This window comes from Lynx canadensis, chromosome C2, assembly GCF_007474595.2.
Source record: "Lynx canadensis isolate LIC74 chromosome C2, mLynCan4.pri.v2, whole genome shotgun sequence".
NCBI lineage: Eukaryota > Metazoa > Chordata > Mammalia > Carnivora > Felidae > Lynx > Lynx canadensis.
The window spans coordinates 27,631,707-27,646,282 of NC_044311.2; the positions used below are offsets into that span (position 1 = coordinate 27,631,707).

General features: G+C 40.2%; 1 protein-coding gene across 1 annotated transcript in view; it reads right to left on the bottom strand.

The window, feature by feature from the left end:
• CPNE4 (copine 4) overlaps positions 1-14,576 on the bottom strand; it is a 495,352-nt gene that overhangs the window by 46,755 nt on the left and 434,021 nt on the right. The window contains 1 exon segment of the mRNA XM_032594671.1: positions 492-590. Within this exon segment, the coding sequence (XP_032450562.1) occupies positions 492-590 (99 nt within the window).

Genomic DNA, 14,576 nt, shown 5'->3' on the forward strand with positions numbered 1-14,576 from the left:
ACTGAATGCCACCAAGTCATGGAAAGAATAGTACTACTAGAAGCAGATATTTTGGAAGTACTAGCTGCATGCCAGGCACTCTGCTACGTGAATACCGTGGATTATCTCATTTAATCTTCACAAAATTCTATTAGGTAGGTACAATTACCACCCTCATTTTTTAAGTGAGACAACTGAGGCACAGAGAAAACTGAGTCACTTGTCGCAGGCTATACAGCTAAGGGAAACGAGAAACATTCTCATCTGACCCCTCGGTTTTATTGATGGAGAAACTGTACCACACAGAGGCAGTGTCTTGTCCAAGGTCACACTGGTTGCTTTGGGTGGGGCTAGTACTAGACTCTAGGTACTCAAATCCCCCCATGCTCCCTACTTGTCACATTTAATCAAGTATTGAGGTCTCCCCTCCTGCTGTTCCATGTATAGAGGGTGCTAAGGATGCATCATGAGAGAAGTGTGTGGGGAAATAGCATGCGTGGTTTACCACCTACCTGTTTCCCTTCCATTGCTCCTCTCATCTCTTTGAATGTCGAGGTGAATTCTCCAATGAAGTCATGTTTGCCATTGGAGTCCCAGTCCCATACTATGCACTGCAAGAGAAAGGAAGTATCTTTTAAAAAAAAATTAAGAATGCATCCACAGTAGCGGAAGGCAGTGTGAACTTTATGAGGAAGAACTGATGAGAGATGCCAAAAGCCCAGCACTCTTAGATTGTGGCATTTGGGATGTAGTATCCCTTTGGTTTCTATAGTCTTTTATTTTAATTAAGTTTTTAATTTTTAATTCCAGTGTGTAGTTAACATACAGTGTTATATTAGTTTCAGGTGTACAATACAGTGATTTCAACAATGTTATACATCATTCAGTGCTCATCGCGATAAGTGTGCTCTTAATCCCCTTCACCTATTTCACCCATCCCCCCACCCACCTCCCCAGCAACCATCAGTTTGTTCTCTATCGTTAAGAGTCTCTTTCTTGCTTTGTCTCTCTCGTTTCCCCCTCTGTTCATTTGTTTTGTTTCTTAAATTCCACATATGGGTGAAATCATATGCATTTTTCTTTCCTGCCTTCTTTCACTTAGCATTATGCTCTGTAGATCCATCTATGCTGTTGCAAATGGCAAGATTTCACTCCCAGTGGTTTCTAGAGTCTTTACTTAGTCTTGCCACCACAATCTCAAAGCAGCCCTGTGATTCATCAGTGACTGATAATTTGCCCATTTTTCAGATAAGACTAACAGGACCAAAGCGGTATGAGTGACTCACTGAAGGACTATGTAGTGAATGGAAATCTGGGATGGGAAGGCAGATGTCCTAACTCCATTTCCAGTGTTCTCCCCCACAGCAGAGAGCCTCCCTGGTCTAGAGCTGGAAACTGATGCCTGACTCCATGTCTGTAGCTTCTACGACGGCAGTTTAAGTTTAATGATTTGAATGGGACAATACTAATCACATTTTCTTTTTCTATTTTTTTTCTGAAGGCAAAAGCATGATGCTAATAATGCTGCATAAGAAGGCAAACAAGTGAAATCTTTAACTGTACCCATATAAAAAATGGGTGGAAAACAGTGACAGGTAAGTCACACTGGTAAATGTCAGGCATCCATCACAATGAGACACTCACTTCTACAAGAAGGCTCTTTCAAGCAATATTGAGGTTAAATTTGGGGCCCCCCAAGCAACACTCTGTAGAGTGACTCAGATTAAATCAATAGCCCTCCCTCTGTTTGGTTACACATACATGGTGAAGAAGGAATTATCCATTTTTTTCCAGGGTGCAGGTTGTGGAATAAGGTCTCAGTCTCAAAGGCTGTAGATGTCACTTCCATATATTAAGCTAGTGATTTGCACCAAGGAAGTCCCAGACCTCGAATAAGATGAAGGCAGCAAAAGGGATCTTTTACTCCAAAGTTTCCCCTGGAATATTGGGGTTCTAAGAGGCAACCTGGTCCTTCCTCAGGATGCAGACCTCTCTGGCCAGTCCTGCCTGAAGAACCTGACCTAACTCCTTTCTCTGATCTGTGGGATGCCTCAGACCTAAAATGAATTGTGTCCAAAAAGAAACATAATCCCCCCGCCCATTGATTCCTGTTCATTTATTTTCTGTCATGGTGAATTGTGCCAACACTCAACCAGTTGCTACAAAGAGAAAACCGAGTGTCATTCCTGATACCTCGCCTAGTCCTGGCTCCCACACCAACTCCTGGGCATTCTGTCCCCTATGGCTGGACTCCAGCACTGGCTGGTCTCTTTGCCCTCTCTCTTATGCTCCCCCCCCCCCCCCCCCCAATGCTAATCCACCAATCAGGCTAATTTCCTGCTTAAAATAAAAAAATGCATATAAGCTAACAGGTCTTCTAAGGACTTTCATGATCTGACTTCCTGGATATCCCCAAATTCACCCTTTACAATCCATGCATACAACATTTCAAATTTTCTTTAATATGAAGTTGGTTGGAATAAAAAGCATTTGCTACAAAATTTTTTGAGGCATCTTAAAGAAAAACTAATTTCTCAACTTTTGCTTTCTCTTTTAATGTGAAGGCTATGGTAGATAATTCTTTCACTTGTAAAACATATTAAGAAGTCCTTGTTATGAAGGAGATTGTATTAGAATAAATCAAAATGGTAGAGGTTAAGACAAAGGGAGCTCAACTGCTCTGCTGAATAAAGTAATGTCAAGTTGAATTTTCCCTTTGTAACTAGAGACATAGACATGGGGCCCAGCGGTGTGGGTTGAGAAGAAATTAGGCAAGGATTCATCAGAGAGCTGAAGATGGGCCTGACATTGGGATTGGGGAAAGTAGGAGACAGGTAAGGAACTTTGGAAACTGTGAGGTCTAATTTTCAAAGGTCAAGTCATTTGACCCTGTCTACTTCCTCTTCTACTAGTCAGGTGCCCTCTCTACTTCCTCTTCCCTGTTATCCTTAAGACTCTAGTAAATCTGCCACCCATTATAGCATTTTCTGGTGGTGACTTGGAGAATAAAGGAGAGGGGCTGTGTCCATGTTTTGGGACAAGCAGACCAGACTGCAGTGTGATATGGCCCACAGGGATTGAGAACTTGGGGGAGAAGGGCTGTGGAGGGAGAGTCAGACAGATAACTCCAAGGAATGGAACCCCACAGAAACACTGGGGAGGGTATCAACTTCTAGAGTACATGGAGTTAGAACTCAAGATATCCTATTTAGGTTTTGAAAGAAACTTCAATCCCAGGAAGTTGGAGAATAACAATTAAAATTCAGTTGAAACCTTTACTCAAGTTACACTAACTTTTCGGTCATTGCATGTTTACTCAATTGGTAGATGCTAAAAGTAAACTACTAATAGTATCTGTTATCTTAACCTTAGTCTCTAAGTGAGGGAAATGTGCAGCAGAGTCCCCAGATGATCCAGGATGGACATTTGTGTCTACATGAAAGGATTCGCTGCTGTTTTCAGCCACTGAGATCATTACAGCATAACCTAGTCTGAGAACCATTTAAAGCGCTGTCATAGGAAAAGGTATTTCAATTTACTTTGTCTGACTCCAAAAGCGGGGAGGAAGTGGTGAGGAAGTTACAAGGAAGTAACAAAGAATTATACCTGTCCAGAAATAGTCATCTGTGTAAGAGTGAGTGTTTTATTACTGGAAATGTTCAAGAAGAAACTATTCCCCAAAAACGTGGTAGAGAAAGCCAAGTGGAGAATGTTATAGAGGACTGGGTGGGATGTTCTTTTGAGTTTTCTTCTCCCTTGGAGATGCTAAGATTATTTGGAGCTGTACAGGTTGCAAAATAACCTATGTCAATGAAAGGCTTAGCTCTTTCTGATGGAAATGATAAGCAATGCAGTGTTTGTTAGGAGTGATGAGAACTCCCTTTTTAACTCAAAGTAGGATGAAGTTCTACCTCATTTATTCTAATGGCCAGGGGAACCAATCAATGAGTCAGTCATTTGGAAAAATCCATTCAGATGTGTATTATAAATATCACGTTGTTGAACACAGTCAGTTGATGTGCAGTTACTTACAACCAGGTGTTCTTCTCCCTGTTTGCCAGTCCCTCCGTACTGTCCCTCCCTCCTTAGACGTTTATGACACGGGCCGGGACACAGAAAGAAAGAAGGGCAGTTCTTGGGACCCTGTCTTTAAAGCTCATAACATTGCCTGGTCATAAATACAACCATGGGACACCTGAGTCTGACACTCAGATATTCTTCTACCTCTGGGGAGGAGCAGATAAAAAGACAAAGGGGGCAGAAGCACATGAGAGAGAAGAAATGGAAGCAGCCTTTATAACTCTTCTGCCTTGACGAAAGAGGTAGGAGTCCCTCCTTCCTGCCTCACTAGTCACAGTATAATACAGAAAAAGCAAGACAGGATGTACATAGAATTTCAGTCTGCCACATAATCTTAGGCAAAAACCACATGTCACTCTTTTTTTGCCCTCCCTTAGATTTCCTGTCATACTTTAGTTAGTTACTGTCCCCTCCTTCCACCTGCCAACCACAGCATTCAGGATGTTTGTAATGTGCTATATGTCAGGGGCAGAAAGGGAGTGACCACTGAAGCCCCATGGACTGGAGGCTGAGTCAGGCTTGATGGGACTCTAATCCTGGCCTACCTGGGGCAGGCCCTGTCACTGACATGGGCCCTGCTTCTTCGATTGGCTAGCATGTCTCATTATGGCAGACACAGAATTCTGTTTTGGCCTTTTTCAGAAGGGACCCTAAAGGAAGGAAGACACAGTGAAGCAGAAAAACAAAAACACTTTTTCTGTCTCTCCCTGCCATGCAGCTGGCCTGTGACAGCTCCGAGGAGGCTGACAGAGGAACACATCTTGGTGCAAAGTAAACAGATCAACTGCCCTGCAGAAAAACCAAGACCGAGGCAGGATTCTTGGTGTGAATCAATAAGGAAGCCTTGACAGATCTGTGAGAGATCAGCAGCTGGAGACTCTATGAGCCAGAAGTCTTCTCAAGTCTCTGCATCTCTCAGTGGAATTTAGCATGCAATCTTACAATGTCTGAGTGCCGCAGACAGTCCAATCAACTCCTTCATTTTACAGAGGAGGAAATGATGGCAGAGAAGTGAAGTGGCTTCTGTGCATTCACCCAGTGCAGGGCTGGGACTAAAATCCAGGTGTTCCATGTCCCTTATTTCACAGCTACCACATAAATGGAAAATTATAATAATTGCAACATATATAGTGCTTACTGTGTACCAGGCACTATTCTGAGCACAAAGTTTATATAAATTAATTTTATATATGAAAAGATACATATCAACTCATTTAATCCCCAGAACAATTTATTGTTATGCTCATATTACAGATGAGGAAACTGAGACACAGAGAAGGAAAGTAAATTTCCCAAGACTACTCAGCTAACACTAGATAATCTCCGAACTAAAAGAAGTTCATAGCATGTCTTAACTGATCATGTTTTATGAACTCATGCCACTTGGTTTATGGTCTTTAATCCTTTACGATAACGTTGAAATGACAATATTATTTTTACCATTCACAGGTAATGGCCATTCACAGGCTTACAGAGGTTAAGTGACTTGACTGGACACCTAGAAAGTGACAAAGATGGATTTGAATCCAGGCGCCTGATGCACAGGTGATATATTTTCTGTTATATCATACTGCCTCTTAATGGAAGCGGAAATTCAGAATTTAGGTCTTGTTAATTTGCTCTGTGTAAACACCTCCATTCTGTGATTGAAACTATAAATAATTTGGATTCTCCAAAGCTCAATAAACACACCAAGCAACAGAGAGAACTTGTTCACTGTTCCCACGCAAGGGGCTGCATCGATAGCAGCGTGCACATTGTCTCTGGGGTCCTTAGCTTGGTCTGTGAAATGCATGGATAGGTGCGTCTTGAGGGTCTGTACTACTCCATCTGGTTCTTATTGGACATTTGCATTGAGAGCATTAGAAGAAAGATATGTCATCTTATTTTTCATTAGCCTTTTGTGATGGTCAGTTTTATGTGTCAACTTGGTGAGGCTACAGTCCCCGGTGACTTAATCAAACATTAATCTAGGTGTTGTAGTGAAATATTGTATAGACACAGTTAATCAGTTCATAATCAGTTGACTTTAAAATAAAGGAGACTTTGTGGATTCCATATGAATTTCAGGATCGTTCTTCTATTTCTAACACGAAAACAAAAACAAAAACACACCAGTGGGATTTTGATGGAGACAACATTGAATCTATAGACCACTTAGAGTAGTATGGATATTTTGAATGGTATTAAGTCTTCTAGTACATGAACACAGAATGTCTTTCCATTTATTTGTGTCTCCTTTAATTTCATCGATGTTTTGTCATTTCCAATGTGCAACTTTTAGCCTCTTTGATTAAGTTTATTTCTAAGTGTTTTATTATTTTTGATGTTATTGTAAATAAGACTGTTTTTTTTTTATTTTTTTTTAATGTTTATTTTTGAGAGACGGAGACAGAGCATGAGTGGGGTAGGGGCAAAGAGAGAAGGAGACACAGAATTGGAAGCAGGCTCCAGGCTTTGAGCTGTCAGCACAGAGCCTGATGTAGGGCCCAAACTCACAAGCTGTGAGATCATGACCTGAGCTGAAGTCGGACGCCCAACCAACTGAGCCATCCAGGTGCCCCAATAAGACTGTTTTCTTAATTTCCTTTTTGGATTGTTCATTGTTAGTATGTAGAAACACAACTGACTTTTGTATATTAATTTTGTATCCTGCAAGTTTACTGAATTTGTGTATTAATTCTAGTAGTTCTTTTTGGTGGAGTCTATAGGGTTTTCTACATATGGGAATCATGTCATCTGCAAACAGATAATTTTACAACTTCTTTTCCTATTTATATTTCTTTTTTTTTTTTCTTTCCTAATTGTTCTGGAAAGGATTTCGAGTATTGTGTTGAGTAGAAAGGGGGAATCCTTATCTTGTTCCTGATCTTACAGGAAAAGCTTTCAGTTTTCACCATTGAGTATGTTGTTAACCATGGCCTTTATTACTTTGGAGGTACATTCCTTTATACCTAGTTTGTTGAGCATTTTATCATGAAATGGTGTTGAATTTATCAACGCAGAAGAGCCAAAGCAATCTTAAGAAAAAAGAACAAAGCTGGATGCACTCTAACTCTAACTCCAAAATATATCACAAAGCTACAGTGATTAAAATAGCATGGCACTGGCATAAAGACAAACCTGTAGGCTAATGAAACAGAACAGAAAGCCCAGAAATAAATGCACACATGTATGGTCAACTAATTTTTAATAAGATGTCATGAATACACAGTAAAGGATAGTCTCTTTAACAAGTGATGTTGGGAAAACTAGATATCCAAATGCAGGAAGAAAGAAAGAAAGAAAGAAAGAAAGAAAGAAAGAAAGAAAGAAAGAAAGAAAGAAGAAAGAAAGAAAGAAAGAGAAAGAAAGAAAGAAAGAAAGAAGAAAGAAAGAAAGAAAGAAAGGAAAGGAAAGGAATTTGATTAAAACCTTTCTATGCATAAAAATCAACTCAAAATGGATTAAAGATTTAAACATAAGACCCAAAACCATTAAAATTAAAGAAGAAAACATGGTGGAAAGCTTCGTGGCATTGGTCTTGGTAATGATTTCTTGGATATGACATCAAAAGCATAGGCAACAAAACCAATGTCAAACTAAAAAGCTTCTACCCAGGAAAGGAATCAACAAAATGAAAGGCATCTTCTAAAATGGGAGAAATATTTTCAAACTATATATCTGATAAGGGGTTAATTTCCAAAGAATATAAGTATCTCCTACAACTCAACAGCAAAAAAACTCTAAATAGCCCAATTAAAAAATGGACAAAGGACTTGAATAGACATTCCTCCAAAGAAGATATACAACTGGCCAATAGGTATATGAAATGATGCTCAGCAACATTAATTATCAGGGAAATGCAAATCCAAACTGTAATGAGATATCACCTCACATCTGTTAGGATGGCCATTACTTAGGGAAAAAAAAACACAACAAAAGATAACAATTGTTGGCAAGGATGTGGAGAAATTGGTACCCTTATGCACTGTTGGTGGGAATGTTAAATGGTGTAATAGCTATGGAAAACAATATAAAGGTTTCTCAAACAATTAAAAATGTAAGTACCATATGATCTAGCAATTCCACTTCTGGGTATATATCCAAAAGAATTGAAGTCAGTGTTTTGAAGATATCTGCACTTCTAAGTTCACTGCAGCACTATTCACAATAGCTAAGATATGGAAACAACCCAACTATCCACAGACAGATGAATGAGAAAGAGAATGGGGTATATACACACAATGGAATATTATTCAGCCTTAAAAAAGAAGGAAATCTTGACGTTTCTGACAACATGGATGGATAATGTACTAAGTAATATAAGCTAGTCACAGAAGGATAAATGCGGCTTGATTCCACTTTTATGAGGTATATATAAGAATGGAACTTATGAAACAGAGACTACAATAGTAATTGCCAAGGGCTGAGGGGGTTGGGAGGGATAGAGAAGGTGTTGTTCCATGTTTATAAGGTTTCTTATGCTAGATGAATACGTTCTAGAGATCTGCTGTAAAACATAGTCCCTATAGTTAACAATATTGTATTATGCACTTCAAAGACTTGTTGAAAGGCTAGCTCTCATGTTAAGTGAGGATACAGGACAATTTGGGAGGTGTTGGATATGTCTATTATTTTGATTGTGGTGATTGTATCATAGGTGTTTGCATATGTCCAGATTCATCAAATTGCATGCATGAAATATGTGCAGTTCTCTGTATATCAGTTATATCTCAATAAAGCTGTTAAAAACAAAGTAAAGGAGACTTTACTTGATAATCCGGGTGGGCCTGATACAATCAGTTGAAAGGTCTTAAGAGCAGAACCGAGGCTTTGTTGAGGAAGAAGAAATTCTGCCTTGGACTGTCACTTCAGCTTATGCCTAGGAGTGCCAGTCTGCGCTTCCCAAGGCCTTGCTCTAGGGATTTCAGATTTGTTTAGTCACCTTAACAATCATGTGAGCCAATTTCTTCCAATACATCTCTTAAACTATATCCCCCACCAGTTCCGTTCTTCTGGTTAAGCCTGATCGACACACCTTTCTTCATCTCCTCCCTTGCATTCATATATTCACACTTAGGAGTGAGTTTTCAGTGACACTTGGTATTCCCATACTGAGATGCTAACATTTATTGAACACGTACTTGGTCCCTGGAATTTGGATTTTTTTTTTTACGTTTTTTAAATGTTTATTTATTTTTGAGAGAGACAGAACACAAGTGGGGGAGGGGCAGAGGGAGACACAGAATCTGAAGCAGGCTCCAGGCTCTGAGCTGTCATCACAGAGCCTGACGTGGGGCTCGAACTCATGAACTGTGAGATCACGACCTGAGTCCCAGTTGGATGCTTAACCGACTGAGCCATGCAGGCACCTGGTCCCTGGCATTGTTCTAAGCATTTGACATGGTCAAACTCATTTAATCCTCAAGGTAACCTTACCAATGGAGAGCTTTTATAATTGTCTCTACTTTATAGATGAGGAAATTGAGAAACACAGAGGTTAGTTATCTACTGCTAGTACAGAATATTTGGTGTTCAGAGTATGGCTGACATTGACATCAGAGTTCTCAGGGACAGAATCTGATCCAGTTCCTGGTAGGAAGGGTGGGCTGTCTAAACCAGGAACATAAAACTATATAGCTGCCACTGATCACTGCAGAATTCTTGTAGATGAAGGAAATCTGATCTCTTGACTTTTCACATTTTAATTTTTGTTAATATTGTATACTTGTCATTTGTCTGGATGAAGCAGAATTCACTGTCAAATTTCTCTTGGTTCCTTAGTCACACCATCCCCTTAAGCTTCTATTGCAGTCTGTTTATATCTGCTTTAATATCTCCACCTATGTGGTCACCACTGGTCTATATCCACAACTTGAAGGAAACCTTGGAGCACTCATATTTTTATCAGGATATAGCACAGTTCTTGGGCACAAGTAAGAATGCAGATAAATATTTGATACTGAATGAAAAAGGTCTCTCTCCCTGAGTGAAGTTGATGGCAGTTCTCCAAGTGTTCAGTCCTGTCTACATTGCAAAGGGAAGGGAAGGTATTGAAATCATCTTGTTAATTTTTATTAAAGGACATAATTGAACTGGATAATAAGCTTTGGTGGTTGTGGACATGGGTGTAGGAATGTAGGAAAAGGGATTATGGACACAGTTTAACAATTGTAGTCATAGGTGCTAGGCACTGGGAAGCAGGAGAGCGAAGTTCTAGTCTGAGCTCTGTAGGTAGTGCTGTGAGATCCCAGGAAAGCTTCTCAATCTCTCTGTGTTTCCTTCGCTATAAAATGGGTGTCTGGGGATTCAAAATTGGAAGAAATGTTCTGTGAGGTCCCTTCCAGATCCAGAATTCCCTAGTTATATGGCATTACATCTTTATTCCTTTTTCAACCTTCTGCTTCAAAGTCTGAGACTATCATATTAAAGTAATACAATTCTCTTTAAAATTTTTTTTAATGTTTATTTTATTATTTTTGAGAGAGAGACAGAGTGTGAGTGGGGGAGGAGTAGAGAGAGAGGGGAACACAGAATCTGAAGCAGGCTCCAGGCTCTGAGCTGTCAGCACAGAGACTGATGCAGGACTCAAACCCATGAATTGCGAGATCATGACCTGAGCTGCAGTTGGACACTTAACCACTGAGCCACCCAGGCGCTCCTAAAGTAATACAGTTCTTAATTAACTATCAATGCCTGATTAATGTGATAATACTCTCTTTGTTCTCTTTTATTAGGTATATTTATACACCTTGGAAAGCTAAAAGTCAATCGTTTATGGTCTCATGATGATCCTCACAAAACCCCCACCCTGAGAAAAGGGTCCATTTTTACAGATGATGATCATAAAATGCAATAAGGCAACTGAAGGTGGCCTATTTCCAAGTGCAGAGGTAGCAAGAGGTGAATAAGGCTGTGAACCTGGTTTCATTTCTCTACATTCAGGGCTCTTGTCATTATACCATTATACCATTACACTATTATAGCTTGACAATATACTTCTGCAGGTGCCTTTCCAATGGTAAGCTTTTTTCCCCTTATCCTTTTCTTTTCTTTACTTTTCTTTTCTTTTTTTCTTTTCTTTTCTTTCTTTTTTTTAATAATCAGCTAACTCATGATATCTGATCTATCTCAGGGAAGAATACAGTTATATGTATTTTTAATGTTCTTTTTGATAATAAGAACTCTTTAAAATTGCTTGGAATGACTAACCCAGGTGGGATCTTACTAGGTTCATTTAAAGATGTAATTTTAAATTGAGACCATCAAAATTAAGTGCTAACAATGTAGGAATCAAACTGTGTTCTCATATCACTCAGTCTAGACCAGTTTTTTAACTGTAGCTTTTGGGAAATCAGGCAATATTCCAGCATTTTAAGGAGGATTTAGGCAAATATATACAATCATATTTCAGGACAGCCATGATTAGGGATTTGTAAGAAATTCATCCATTCTTTAGTATTTGGGATCACTTATTTCTTGTAAAAATGCCGTGACAACCCTTAACACAATATTTGTTTAGTAGTTTACAGCACCATAAATATCTTTAAGAAGAATATCAAATATATATAATTTTTTATTTGATGGTTGTGACTTGGGCACAGGCAGACCTTGGCTGGGTGTGTCCATGGGAAGAGGATCTAAACCCCTTTGGTTATCTTCTAATCACTTCATTGTGATTGCTCACTGGCAATCGCCATCTGACATTAACCCAGCTGTTAGCATGGTAATTAAAAGTAGTTCCTCCATTGTGACATGAATACTCTGACTTGGACTTCTGAGTTTGGCAGGGCAGGCAGGGTTCCATAAGAAGCAAAGACAGAGCTTCATAGTAGAGCAGAGACTGAAGCTGGATCCAGTAATATGGTAACATACAGGATGTAGATGGAGGGAAGAATTTCTCAAATAAACATTGTGTAGTTACAGCTCTAGAAGTGGCAGTCAAGGCTGAAGCCTCGAGCATGTCCATCTCTGGGAGCTATCTTCACTGGAATTGTGGGCAGGACTAATGGAAGTTTGTCTGTATGACAGCCTGAGTATCTTCTGTGGGACTCCATCTAAGGTAAGGAGACAGTAGGCTGACAAGATGGGTCCAGAAACAAAGAATCGGATTTTACAGGAGTGGGGCAAGGCTGAGTAGAGTCTGGTAATAATCACTCAGGTTTTTCCACAGGCCTTGCCCCTGTGTCTGAGTTCCAGGGAGGGGGCTTTCAGTAAAAAGGCAGCCCGAAAGAACAGTTTTCACGAAATAGCAGGGTCTTATAGCAGAGAGAAAATGGTGCTGGAATCTTTAGGATCCATGGAATATGACCCCTCTTGTCTTGGGGTTAATGTTTCTGACACAATTAAAGTGGAGAAGCGCCCTCAGCTGGTTTCAGGTGTAGCAGAAGCAGGAGACAATGCACAAAAGGAGGGTGGATGGCATGGTCCAGGTCGTGAGGTAGCTGAAATGACTTGTGGATGAGCATGTGCAAGAACTTGCCTGAAGTTTTCAAATAAATAATTGAAGGGTGAACTTTAAAGGGGAGGGAGAGAGGTCAGAGGACTTACTTTAGCTGATAAACAAGACCTAGTAAAATGTAGTTCTCTCACCAGTCTTTGTTTTAAAATCTATGCTAAAAATTGGGGGTGCCATCATGTTTTAATTCCAGTGTGGGCCCTGTAAATGTGTCTGTACACAGTCATCCACCATCTGTTTTTCCTGACTGGTCTGCCCTCATCACTGATCCCCACCTCAAGAGGAAACACAGAGCATCTGGGACACGAAGTCTAGATGCAGTGGAGGAGTGCTCTGTGTTGCTTGTCAGTACTGTATGTCCAGAATGATGGGGCTTCCTCTAATCCTGAAACTCAGACCAGGTGCTTAGTGGGAGAAGCATCCAAAGCATAAGTTCCCCTTGTAGACTCAGGTCAGTGCCATTTGACTCAATCTGTTTTTTTGGTTCTAGACTTTTTTGCTGTTAACTGCTTTTTCTTCCAAATCTGCTCCCAATTTACACTTTGCATTCACTACATTTCAAGTTGTCAGGCCAAATTTCCTTTTCCAAATTAGAGATTTGGTTATGGAAGTAGTTACCTCCAGAGGAGGAAATACCTTGATGCTGAGGGTAACATGCTAGTGGTTTGATACGAATAGAAATGGCAGTGCTCTTGGGAGTCATTCATAATTTGATTCAAATGTCTTCCCTTTCACTGGACAACTGTGTAATCATTACCAAGTTCCTTTGTCTTTTTATACCCAGTTTATTTATCTCTAAGGTAGGGATGATAATTCCTCTCTACCACTAGGTTGTTGCAAGAATTTATTAGACACACATATATTATTTATTTATCACCTCCCATGGAATAGAAATTGTGCTGGCAACGGGTATAAAGAGACGAAAGACATTATCTCCTGCCCTCAAGATGCTGACAGTTTAGTGCAGGAGATGCACTTGTAGGTAGATAATAGTCACACAGAGTGGAAATCGCAAAACTAGAGGGTTGCACCAAGGGTTGTCTAGGAGTGTTCACTGTGGAGAGTCAGGGAAGGCTTCTAAGAGCAAATAAGAAAATATACACTTGCTGAATGGCATATGCAAGTATAAGAGCTCTTTATATTATTTATACAGAAGGATAAATGGCAAAAAGAAGATCCTTTTCTGAGCATAAAGGACAGATAGAGCAGGAGAGCACCCTGGGTGCCTGCGGGACAACTGGAGGATGCAGAGCTACTCTCTCCTTCCTCTTGTTTACCGTTGAGCCTGTACAGAACTGGAATGTAATCTGTCCAATTGAGTCTCTTGTCTCCTCGCAGGTTACATGCTCCAGAGACAGTGCAAGCATCTCAGAGCACTTTCCTGCAGGAACTTGTGCTATGCCATGATGAATGCTCCAGGATATGATGGTGAAGATGTTGTGGTAATAAAAGGACAGATCTGGGAAGGTACAGACATGGGCCCTTGGAGTGGTCTTTGGTGTTAACCAGCTATGAGACATTAAGCAGGTCATTCCACCTCCCTGGGCCTGAGTCCTATTCTGCAAAATGACTGGCTTGCATTAAAGGAATGGTGATAAGAAAATTTTATGCCTGTGAATTTAATATGCCAAGGGAGAGCTTGTTAAATTTCAGATTCCCAGGTCCTCTCTTCAGAGATTCTGATTCAGTTTTCTGGGGAGGGTCCCAAGAGTCTGTCTTCAAAGCAAGCAACTTGCCATTTTGTATGCATGCGGTCTCTGGACACATTGAGAAACAATAGCAAATCCAGTAGTCTGTGACAATGGTGGCAATAATTACATTTATATTATGGTTCACACTATCTTCTTCAATCCAGTAAGAACCTGACCACAGACAGAAAACAGCATTCAAGGGCAATCCTGGCTTCTTAATGATCATGCAATGCAGCACTACTCTAAGCAGGCAGGCAACATCCTCAAATGTTACGCTTATGAGAGTTGGACTAAGAGATACCCAGGAGGGAGGGGTAATGTGCATGTTGGCTTTATCTTGCAGTCCACACATCTCTTCTTTCCTGGAATGCAGCCAATCCCTGAGA